This window comes from Ambystoma mexicanum, chromosome 2q (assembly GCF_040938575.1).
Source record: "Ambystoma mexicanum isolate Mex_15411 chromosome 2q, UKY_AmexF1_1, whole genome shotgun sequence".
NCBI lineage: Eukaryota > Metazoa > Chordata > Amphibia > Caudata > Ambystomatidae > Ambystoma > Ambystoma mexicanum.
Window position 1 is genome coordinate 1,171,119,163 of NC_090924.1, and position 12,062 is coordinate 1,171,131,224.

A 12,062-nucleotide genomic window follows, 5' to 3' on the forward strand; every position below is an offset into this window, starting at 1 on the left:
TATTTGTATCCCATGCGGAAAGCGCCCTGCAAGGCCACAAGGTGGTTGAGAGCTCCCTGCGAAGTGCGATCCCATGAGAAGGAGGGTACAAGGCTCTGACCTTCCCCCGTCCCAGCTCTAAGTAATAGTGCCCAGATGCCCCCGTCCCAAGACTCCAGCATTCCAAGGTACCAGTCAGTCCCAGATCACCGACCATAAAGCTTTTAGACGCCCAATCAATCAGAAAAGATCAGAAAGCAGGGCCAGACTGCCCTCACCATTAGGTCATGTGATTTGTGCTCTGTGGTGCCAGGAGGAGTAAAACAGCAAATTAAAATGAGGTGGAGAGCTTTGGAAGGGCGCCGACGTGTCTGGTATCGAGCCGGGGTTTGTGAGTTACAGTGACCTTGAAGTATCCTCTTAGCCCTTGCCTGCAGGACCAGGTGCCCATTAGTTTAAAGATAGAGAATGCATTGTTTTTCAATACAATTAACTGCATCTTCTTGCCTGATAACGTGCGAGAAGAAGCCCATGTGGGGGTAGATGGACAGAAGGGGCTGGGACCAATGGCATAGCATCCCTTATTGAGCAGGTAACCTATGTGTAAGGTTGCACCAACCAGTCAATCAGATTTGTAACTTATGTAACCTAGGTCACTGTGATGATGCTCTGTGCCTTTTTATTGTGTTGTTTGTGCTAATTTTGGCAGAACGTTCCGTGGCAGCAGAGCTCTCTGCTGACGCCTCTTTATTTTTGTGGACATAAACACTGTTCTCGTGGCAAGAGATGTGTGTTCTGTTACACATAGTTGTTGCAAGAATAGTCACACCCTTGCATTTTAAGTTTTGTAGAAAACATCAGAAAATTACATACTTAATGAAATACAGAAATACAATCCTAAAGTTAAAAGTTAAAAATACGTTGACTGGCAAAGTAAGTGTTTTTCTGTTTATTTTCTCCTGTTCTAGTGTGAATGATGTTGTGGCCGTGGGACCGGACAGTTTTTATGCCACCAACGACCATTATTTTCTGAATGACATCGGTCGAGCGCTGGAGATGTACCTGGGATTAGGATGGGGGAACGTGGTTCATTACAGTCCAAAGGAAGTGAAAGAAGTAGCAGCTGGATTTCGACTGGCCAGTGGAATCACCATTTCACGAGACAAGTAAATACTGGGCAACTGGATTACACAGTGATTGCACCTTACCTGGCTCTGGCAGGTTTGCCCGCCTCGAGTTCTACAGCCTTCTACTGGTGGACTCTCCTTGTGAATTGAAAAGTGTTTTTTCAACTCGGGTGTTGCGGAAAGGCGGGACATGTCCTCTGTTGTTGGTGGAGGCGCTCAGGGGACCACTTGGCATGGGGTCCGAGAAACAACCAAGGTCCCTTCGGAATGCCCACAAACATCAGTCTGACATTTCTTTTCTTTGCTTACATGAAGTACTCCACATTCACATAAATGACAGTATAAGGCAGGGCCCCAAATACCAAGTTTCAACATTACGTTCCAATATGAAACCATCATCGTATGCCAGAAAGAGAGCAGACCTGGAGTTGTTGCCATACATTCCCTTAAACTCCCATCTACATAATCACCAACCTCTGATCAGCTCATCCTTCGGTTTGGGTCAGAGGGTGGCAGAGGAGCCATGGAGGACTTCTTTCTTTCTTTCTTTCTTTCTTTCTTTCTTTCTTTCTTTCTTTCTTTCTTTCTTTCTTTCTTTCTTTCTTTCTTTCTTTCTTTCTTTCTTTCTTTCTTTCTTTCTTTCTTTCTTTCTCCCTTTTTAATGGTTTCTATGTGGCAAACTATTGCTAACATAAGGAAGACGCATGAATCTTCACAAGCAGGATCTGGTTGGCATGGTAACTCGAAATGGCTAAGGCATGAATTTGCTACGTCAGAAATAGTTTTTTGTGTGCCTGATCATTTAAACTAATGGATGTGTGTTTTACTGTGTTTCTACGAATCAGGAGTCGTGTTTGAAAGCATATGCTTTCATCCTGTACTGGCATAGTGAGCCTTCCCATTCCTGATCACCCACTGGTTTAACAGGGGCTCCTGCATACCGCGCTTTCACCCAGGTCAGGTGGGGGCCATCTGATGCTGCCCAGTCACACAGCAGGGACTGCAGGGGTTGCTGCTTCTGATTGCATCCCCACAACTTCTACAGTGTGTGCATCAACATCGTTTTAACGTGTGTTTTTTGGGGACTTTTCCGTAAGGGAATTTGGGATTACATCCATAAAAATAGAGGCAGGCCCGAATTCCCTTAGAAAGAGGACAAAAAACACTTGCAAACCCATAACAATCGCGAGAGGGGGTTACCAATTGACACCACGCGGCCAGATTACAGAAACTCTGCACCAACGAAAGGGCAAAATTGCACGGTATTAGCACTAGGGCAAAGTTTGCCCTACTTTTTAAAAACAGTGGCACGCACTAGAAAACGACTGCATCAAGACAAGGGCAGTTTGGCATATTAAAAGCACCAGGGTAAATATTGCCTTAGTGCAAAAAAGATACATTTCTACAGCATTTTTGCACCAGGGCAAAGTGTGTCCTAGTGCTATATGGAATGGTATTAGCACTAGGGCAAACTTTGCACTGATGCAAAAATGCATCAAAAATTTACCTTTTTTGCACTAGGGCAATATCTGCCATGGTGCTTTTAATATGTCAAACCACACTTGTCATGGTGCAATAGTTTTCAAATGTGTCACAGTGTGTTTAAAAATAGGGTAAACTTTGCCCTAGTGCTAATACCGTGCAACTTTGCACTTGCACCGGTGCAAAATTTCTGTAATCTGGCCCTGGACTGCAAGAAGACCCAGAAGCATCAGCATGTGAAGGTATGTCAAATAAAAGTGTTTGCATGTATGTTGTAAGTAAAATAAAAAAGTGTATGTGTATACCAATCTGTGTTTGTATGTGTGTGAGACTGACTGTGTGGGTGGGGGGGGGGTGTCGTGCAAGTGTGAGTGAGTTTATGTGTATGAGACGGACTATTTGTGTGGGCAGCATCAACATGTGAAGGGTAATGCACATTGTCAAAATAAAAGTGTATGTGTATGCATGCATTTTGTGATGTATTTTAAGCTGTGTATGTGTGTAGGTGTGAGTGAGTCTCAGTCGGTGGCACTGGTGTGAGTGTGTTTGTGTGTGTGTGCCTTGCCTGTTTGTCTGTCTCTCTCACTCTCTCTCCCTTCTCTCACGTCTTGGCCTGTCACACTATCCTACACTCTCTTCTTATGCTGTCACACAGCCCCTCTCCCTACACACACACACACTTCCTGCACTGCTACAGTCTGTCACACTATGTTCATGCACTCTCCATGCAGCGTCAAACTCGCTCACACTCTTTCCTCGCCCTGTCACACTCTCTCAAACTCGTTCGTTGCACTGTCACACTCTCTCATTGTACTGGCACACCCTCCGACACCATCTCATTGCACTGTCAAACTCTCCCTGCACTCACAGGCTACCCGCACGGTTGCACTCTGACGCACTCTCTGCATATATTGTCACTCTCTCTCCTTCTCCTTGCACTTCCACACTATCCAACTTCCTCTACCTGCACTGTCCCACTCCCCTACTCTCTTTTTGCACTATAACTCTCCCTCTCTTCTTGTAATGTCACTCTCTCTTTCTCTCCTTGCACTCTCTCTCTCCCTATATCACTCTCCCTCTCCTTGCACCCTCCCTCACTCTCTCAATCTCTCTCTTTGTCTTGCATTCTGTCGCTCGCTCCTCGAATTCTCAATCTCTCACACCTTACACTGCCTGACTCTTTCTGCTTACACTTTCACTCTGCATGCACTTTATATTTCTGTCCTTGCACTGTCTTCCTAACTCTCTCTCCTCATACAGTCGCTCTCTCTCCTTGCACTATCGTTCTACTAGCATTGTCTCTCTATCTCTCCTTGCACTTGCTCTAGCTCTCTCCTTGTGGTGTCTCTTGCTCTCTCACACTCTACCACACTCGCTCCTTGCACTGTCACACTACCCCGCACTATCTAGCTACTGAAGGGATTGCCCCTCTTGTCTTTGGCTGGGGCAAGTGTTAACCAATAAACAACGTAGGGATGCCAACAACAGAATTCACGTTGTTGTTATTTTTAAAATATTTCTCCCAGCCTCATATAGTGCTATTCTATGGCTGCTCAGACCTCTTGTTACTGGAGTACCAATCCGTACTCATTTTTGGATTAAATCAAAAATTCCTCATTTGTCTGAAATGCGATATGTAGAGGAATTTTTCAAACTTCAGAAATGCAATTCAAACTTCATATGTGGCAAGGCATTTTACTTTGAACCTGTACATACTTTTCATCATGTTCTGAAAGACCAGAAAGTCTGTTGGTACTTTGGGGCGAGGTGAACCCCAATATCTCAGCCCAGAGACAGGCGTATGGAAGTCCCCTGCCTTGTGATCATGGCAGAGGCCTATCACAGAGCAGCAGGGCTTTCACACTCTCTCTCTGCCGTTCACTCTTGAGTTTATGGCACTTTGGAACGTGCCTATGGTAGTGGATGGGATTACACCAGAATAATTCTGAGTCCAAATAACCAGACAAACTCAAGAAAATGTATCTAAAACAGGGAGGTTACAACGAATATTAACGTACATATGCTCAGTCTCTCAATGATCTACACACAAAATATGTTCCTTATACTAAATAATGTGTGAGCGTGATGTCATACTATGAGGTAATAGTGAAAAACCTATCAAGGGTCGGGATTGGATAAGGGAAACGTCTACGTATACATTTCTATATGAGCTAGGATTGTTATTGGCTGCCTGTTGTCAGGTGGACAACTGATGTCTGCCTCTAAAAACATGTAATTTCAGAAATATTAGATACACATTTTCTCATTGGTCTTCAAACTAAGGTCCTTTGTTATATGGACTATTACAATTGGTTGGCACGCTTGTGCGCCATGTCTGGAACATTTGCTTCATTTAGCTGCACGTAAGCTTAGTCCCAGGTGCAGGGAGATAGGACATGAAGCTACCTCACCTCCCAATTAGCCCAGCATCTCTCATCACCCATGCCTTCTGCCATGAAATTGTCTTTGTACTTGGCCTTGTAGAGTGTGTTCTCGTCTTCGGGAATGCACAGGAGTGAGGGCACTCGCTATCGTGTCTGGAACTTCAAGTTCACGCGTTATTTCCATCCTTGGCTCACGTGACAGGAGACCACAATCTGGTCCATCATTTTCTTAGCTTTTAAATGCTCTAAATGAATTAAAACTTGCCATCCTTTGTGTCCTTTCTTGCACCTTAACGTGAGAAGATTGTTCCTCCACACACTCGTTCTTCTTCAAAGTTGATAGCTGACCTTTCTAGGATCTTGACTTCAGGCCAGACAACCTTGCCACGCAGCTACATGAGCCTATTATTCTTGGTGCGGCACAGTTCTCCATTCTCCCTTCATGGTTTCTGGCTTACTTGATTAATGATACCAATGTCTAGTTTCTGTACAATGGTGGCTAGGCCTGCATTCTAGTCACTACTCATAGCTTGCTTCCATGATGACTTGATCTACCTTGCATTTCAGCGTCTGCACATTCATTGAACTTTTGTTTTCTGCAACATTTTGTTAACTTGTAATCCTCTTCTTTTACACTTGAGAGTTCACTCAATTCTTTACTACATCATTAGTTTCTTCAGGATCCATACACTATCTTCAGTCAATATCTCGGCTCATTGTGCAAACTTTTTTATGACATAAGTTCATGTGCTCACTCTTTCTCATATTCCTTCAGGGAGTTCCTCTTGCAGGTTGTCATCACTTCGAGGGTATATTCTCAATGGATATCTTCTTTCAAATACTCATTGCGGTATTGGTACAATAGCTGGTGCTAGGCATGCATAATCTCATGTCTCCAATACAGGGGAGGTAGTGGGCCGGGGTCTCCAGCCTCTTTTCCTTTGCAGCTGGGGAGCAGGTGTAAGTGGATCTAGGTCACCAGGCCTAAGCCCCGCCCACCTGGTGTCTTCCTGCTTGCCGCTCCTTTTCACCATTTAGCAAGCCCCGCCCACCTGGTGCCTTCCTGATTGCCGCTCTTTTCCCTACTTAAGGAGCCCTCCAGCCTCTTTTCCTTTGTAGCTGGGGAGCAGGTGTAAGTGGATCTAGGTCACCTGGCCTAAGCCCCGCCCACCTTCTTAGCACTGCCTCTTCCTTCCTGCTCTTAACTCTTAGATGAAGTGCATCTGTCTCCCGGGCGTCCAAAGAGAAGGGGAGTCAAAGAAAAGGGCTACTGCTGTTTGGACTTGTTCGGACCAGGAGGATCCAGGGTCCGACCCCCTGCTAAGACAGGTTTACACACTCTGTCCCAACAGCCCATCCCCACCCTCTCTGGTCCCCCCCCGTGTTGTTCCCTTTTGTACCCCCCCTTCCTGCACACATGAGTCTGTCCTGATACATTCTGGTTTCACCATCACCGTCTTGTGGCCAATGCTGGATTTTACTTTTATGGACTTCATTGATTCACGGTGTGTCACCCTTTCTCAACTCTCATGCTGGACTTCCTTTGCATCTTGTACTCATGGTGGCCCTGAATCATGCTGTTCCATCTTCATCTTGTATCCTGGCTTGCAACATTATGTGTTACTACTGACTTCTGCAATTGTATTCACTCTCCTCTCTTGCTTCTCCACTCTTTTTGACTGCTTACTCTCTGTTCGCTCCTCCCCTCCCCTCTCCCTTTTCCTATCTCCTCCCCTCCTCCCCTTACTTTCTTCTATGCACTTACTCTATCAGAATTGTCCCTGGACCTACTATGATAGCAACCTCGTCTGTCACTCCCCTATCCCCTTACTGTTGTCCCCCTTCCCTCCAACACTATCTGAAACGTTGTCAGGCCTAATACGATAGTCACTTGTTTTGTTCCTCCCCTCCCTTTCTGCACCCCTCTCCCTCACCTTTTGTTTTCCTCTAGCTCTACCAGAAATGTTGTCAGGCCTAGTACGGTAGTCGCCTGTCTGTTTCCATTTCCTTCCCACTCTCCCCCTCCCTTCCTTATCTATGTTTTAGCACTTGCACTATCTGAAATGTCGTCAGTTAATTTCACATCCTTACAGTTCATGGCCTGTAAGAATGTCGTTGTATTTTCCCTTGTTCCCTTCCTTGTCTTGAAGCGCTTTGAAACACATTGTTTATAGGCGCTATATAAATAAACTATCATATCATATAAACAGCTGCTCTTCCACATTCCCCCCTCTGGTTGAGATGTCGACCACCTCCTCAAGTTTTTCTGCTTCTTTGTATTTTCTCTTGAAGAGGTGTCTCTTTGGTTTTCATATCTTCATCACCTCCCTCAGGGTGCCCACTGTTTTAACATGTTCATTCCCACTCCAGGTCATATAGCTGCATTGTCCATTTGTGGGTGCAATAGACCCATCATCCCACGTATTTCTTATCATCTTTTGGATGACAGAATTTTGTTCCTTCAGGTGCCACAATACTTGCTTTTATGTACTCTCTGATGGCATCGTCAGTCAGCACCTTGTCTTCTGGTACATCTTTTGCGTCAAACATAATCCTCATTCCTACTGCTTTCTTGGCAGTTTTCTTACATTATTATCCTTATCATACAGAACACAAATATTATTATCACCAATATTGCTCCAAGGAACTTGAATAATGTGCAACTTGATGGCCCGATATTGGCGCTAATACCACCGTGCATTGCAGTGATCATGTTGAGGAACAATTTGTGTTAATCAGGAATGTCATTATACGCTGCTTTTGATTTTTCTGAGAAATAATTTGATCTCTTCTTTTGCCAGAGTTCTATTGATCTTTTTCTTCTTATGTGATCATCCATCTTTGGAAATTCTTCAATCTTCAGGCCACTGTGTGGAATCACCAATGCTTTTTCCCTTTGCCTTTAAAGCACATTGTTGCATTCATTATTGCGACTACAGACACCGGGCCTGACTCATCTTCCACCCATGTCAGCAGTTTGGGGTACTTAGCCCAAGAATTCAAACACTCATCATTCACCTTCTGTACTCCTTGCATTGCTTCCTTCCTCAGCAGATGAGCTGCACAGGGCATAATTCCATCTTCCCATCCTTTATTTGTATGCATTCGTCCATAGATCAACAGTTGTGAGCGTTCCCAGCATCCAGGCATTCCTGTCTTTTCTGTCATGTCAGTTCATTATTTTCATTTCTTCAACAATCACCTCATCTTGTTCTGCAGCAGGATACACAAGCATTCTGTCTGTCCATCCAGTCTCTTTCTCCATTTGTGTCGTCTTGACACGCAGCATCCACTGTTAACATCAACTACCAGGAACTAGAGGGGTTGAGTACAGACAACTCAGCCAAAATACCTGCAAAGCACAAGTGACGCTTGCCTAAATGCATTCCCTGTGAATATTTTCGCTGGATCCCTTTATAGACGTGTTCAGTACAAGTCACCCAGGCGATTCCCAACATTGTGAGGCTTCAGTAGAATAATGTCTGTGTGCTTAGAGGGTGAGTGGCCATGGAGAGGCAGTGAATAAAAGCAAACTTGTGAAGCACGATCACTCACTTTCTCTTAATGGGACGGGTTTTGTCTGAACCCTAAAAGTTACCCCCAACCACAATCTCGTGTCATGGAGCAATATAAGTCACACATCAATGTGTTACAACCAAACCTCACTAAAAATTAGGAAAGTTATTAATGTAAATATTTATTATTGAAATCTAAAAAAACATTAGTACGACATGAATACAAAAATAAAACCGGCGATGGGGGCTTTCCAGTAACGCCACCACTTTGGCTCGGTCTCAGCTTAAAGGCCATTCATGGGAACAGAACAGAGTAAGGAGACTTCAGACTGTCATAAAACTATTCCCATGGTTTTAAAACCTGTGCCAGTGCCAGATGCAAAGTCTAAAACAAGTCAGTTTCCCTGACGTTCAATCACGGGATCAATAACCAATAACTGTACAGTTGATCAACAAGGACTGAAGGCCTTCATCGCGCACATTTACAGGTGTTCAAAGTGGGATGTTCATCTAAGGGTGGGAAAAAAACACAGTTATAAAAATGCAAAAGCACAAAAGACAAAAGAGAATGGCTTTGCACATTTCAGTCCTGAGTGCAAGAAAACAGGGCAACGTGCATAACGTGGGCAGTCTGGCACTGGACGCCCCAGCCTCCTTTCTTTATCTAGTTAGATTGCTTGCCCCGCGCCTGATGCCCACAAACTTAGCCCAGACATATTTGTGGAAACAACAAAGCCGAAAATGGCCAAACCTTTTTGTTAGTTATTTACATGCAACTAGACAATCGGCAGAAAACATGTTTCACATTTCTTTCTTGCAACCCCCTCAATTTGTATTCTTTCAGCTTTATTTCATCAACTATAATTATATCAGTTCATTTATAACGCCTAATACCAATGAGTGGTTTCTAAGCACGCAATCGGGATTCAAACCTGTGATGTGCTGCTTTGTCTTGCTTTGAAGACAAACACGTTGCCCCTGAGCTATCCTTCCTCCCCTGGATAATTTGCCATAATCCAGGTCTCGCTCCCCTAACCTTCCTGATCCTCCTGCTCAGGATGAATCATGTGTCTCCGGTATTGGGCTCTGGGGAGCGCTGTTAGTTTGTTCATTTCACCAGATGGGCTAGAAGCTGAAAACGGGGGTGCACCTCTTTACAGACCTTTCCGCCCCCCAACCGTGTCAGGTTATACAAAGGGCTGATTATTCATAGTTATTTCCTCTGCCAAGAGGCTTCTACTCTGCTCGATCGCCTGTATGACCGCCATCTGCGACAAGACATAAAGTAACAAGTTTAAGATGCATGCAAAATAAACAATAGTTAGTGAGTGGTGGCTGGGGAAAGCAGTGTTGCCACCTGCACTCAGTATTTAAGGCCCCTTGCCCCAGGAATCTGATGTCACCCGTGAGGGGCAAAAATCCCTTGCCCTACAATTCCCCTGGTTCCCTTTCTTTATTGCCCCCCTTCCTGTGTGGCCAGATTTCCCTCCTGGTCACTTCCCATGACAATTTTCGAGAGCCTTTTGCTTCTTGAAGGAAATGGGATACCTTGGGCTTCCGCCATGTTATGGCATGCTGCCTGTTAGGCAGAATCACATGCAGTACCCTTTGGGAACACTACATGCAATTAAGACTACAAGTGTAAACACAATTTCACCTTTGGTACAAGCCTGTACTACACAGTAAAGTGGTAGCGATGGCTGAGCAGCCAGACTTATCTCAAGAGTTTAAGTGAGCAGTAGAACAAGTTTCACAAAGGACCAACTAATACAGTGGTCTAAACAAACACTTACTCAAGGTTTCTTGGTAAAAGAATATACATATATTTATTCAGTCAGTTTAAAAACATTACACTAGCAAGAGTAGCTCAATATCTCACACTAATAAACCACAAATACACAACCGGTAAGTAAATGAACAAGTTTAGCTCTCCTGAAGTGGAAGCAAAATGGCACTTCACATACTTTAAAAGGGGTAAAAAGACGAGGTTATGAGAATCAACAGCACAAATGCATTCATAGGCAGGGCAAAGGGTTTCAGTAAACTACAACCAGCAATTCATCTAATAGGCCTGGGCCGAGTCTTTGTATTGGATAGCACAGTTCTGGTAGTAACGGTAAAGTCTTTGCCACGGTTTTAAGAAGAATTTGGCTAGGCGAAAAGTTTGACAAATGTTTAGGGAAGGACAAGCCTTCGAAGTTGGGAAAGTTTCACACACTTTCTCGGTGGCCGAAAAGATTTCCAGACCGCGTTTGCACAGTACCTTGTTAGTGAAGAAAAGCTGTAGCTGAGGCAGTTGTTCCTGGCAGTTCGAGCAGATCTCGCTGTTCCTGAGCTTATGTCATGGGGACAAGAAGGAGGATGTCAGGAGGTTCCTGCACTGCCCAGTGATGAGGCCAAAAGCTTAGCAAGACGTCGGTTTAAGGTGTGAGTGCCTTAAAGTCCATGACCTGGTTTCCTTCCCTCTGGCCATCCAGTTTTCAACAGCACTCTGATGAAAATTCGACCAGATGGGGACGGTGTCGAGGTGGCTTGCGAGTTGGTTGTTCCCACCAAACTCAAGAGAAGAAGTTAACCTTGAAGGGCTTCTCTGTCGATGGAGTTTCAGGCAATTCGGACCTGCAGCAGGCCTTCACCGGTCGTGCAGGAGTTGCAGCAGTCCTCTTTCTTCAGCTCGTCTTTGGAACTTTTGTTCCAGTGGTCGACTCTGCTTTCCAAGTCCCAGAGACCTGCTTTTAAACAGTTTTCCCCCATTCATTCCAGCCTGGCTGTCACTCAAACAGCAAGGTGGCTGTCCTTGCCGGACGGTCATCCGGCCGACCACACCACAGTACATTCAGGTCTCCTAGGAGACTAAGCACAGGGGGTTTCGGGCACCTCCCTCACATCCTGTCCACCCCAGACACTAAGGCGCCAGAGGAGGGCTTTAGCACTGAAGCCCGCCAAAGGCCAACAAACAAAGGGACCAAACCTGGTTTGGTGCGCAGAGACAAACAGAAGAAGGACTTTTCTTAAAAGAAATGGCGAAAAAAGATGACCGGAGTCTGTTTTTACAGATAGGTCTTGGACGCCATATTGAAAAACATGGCTGACCCGATTTTAGCTACTGTTGTTAGCGTTCGGGAAAAATAACGGTAGTTGATCTAAACCACTGCCACTAGCCATTTAAAGTAGGAAAAGGTAGCATTTGACTGTTACATGAGTGTTTTGACTCAGGGGAAGCTAGGCAACCCCTCCAGCACTCTATAGGAAGATAGTGTGTGCTGGGTCAGTACATTTAAAAAGACCAGTAAAGCCAATTTAACTTTACATGCTCTGGGAGGCAGTAGTCAATCCCAGAGAAGGTATTTAAACCTTGGGAAGTCTGAAAGACATCCCGGTGTCACTGCACTGAAGGTGCTGTGTGACAAACAGAAAAGGATTATGCCTATGGAGTTGTTTTAAATCTCCATAACCAAAGAACACAAAAGTAAAACACACATCAAAATACATGGAAGAGTGGGAAAAAAGGCTCACACTTTTCCCAGGTAAAACAATCAAATGCCAGAAATCCAGCAAAGCTGCTGGGGGTCTCA

The 12,062-nt window shown here is 44.8% G+C and overlaps 1 protein-coding gene across 1 annotated transcript in view; it reads left to right on the forward strand.

Moving 5' to 3' along the window:
* The window catches only part of LOC138570025 (serum paraoxonase/arylesterase 2-like), a 405,975-nt gene that overhangs the window by 227,931 nt on the left and 165,982 nt on the right, over nucleotides 1–12,062 (forward strand). Inside the window, exon 6 of the mRNA XM_069648559.1 lies at nucleotides 948–1,145. Coding sequence (XP_069504660.1) covers nucleotides 948–1,145 — 198 coding nt within the window. The remainder of the gene's footprint in view (nucleotides 1–947; nucleotides 1,146–12,062) is intronic.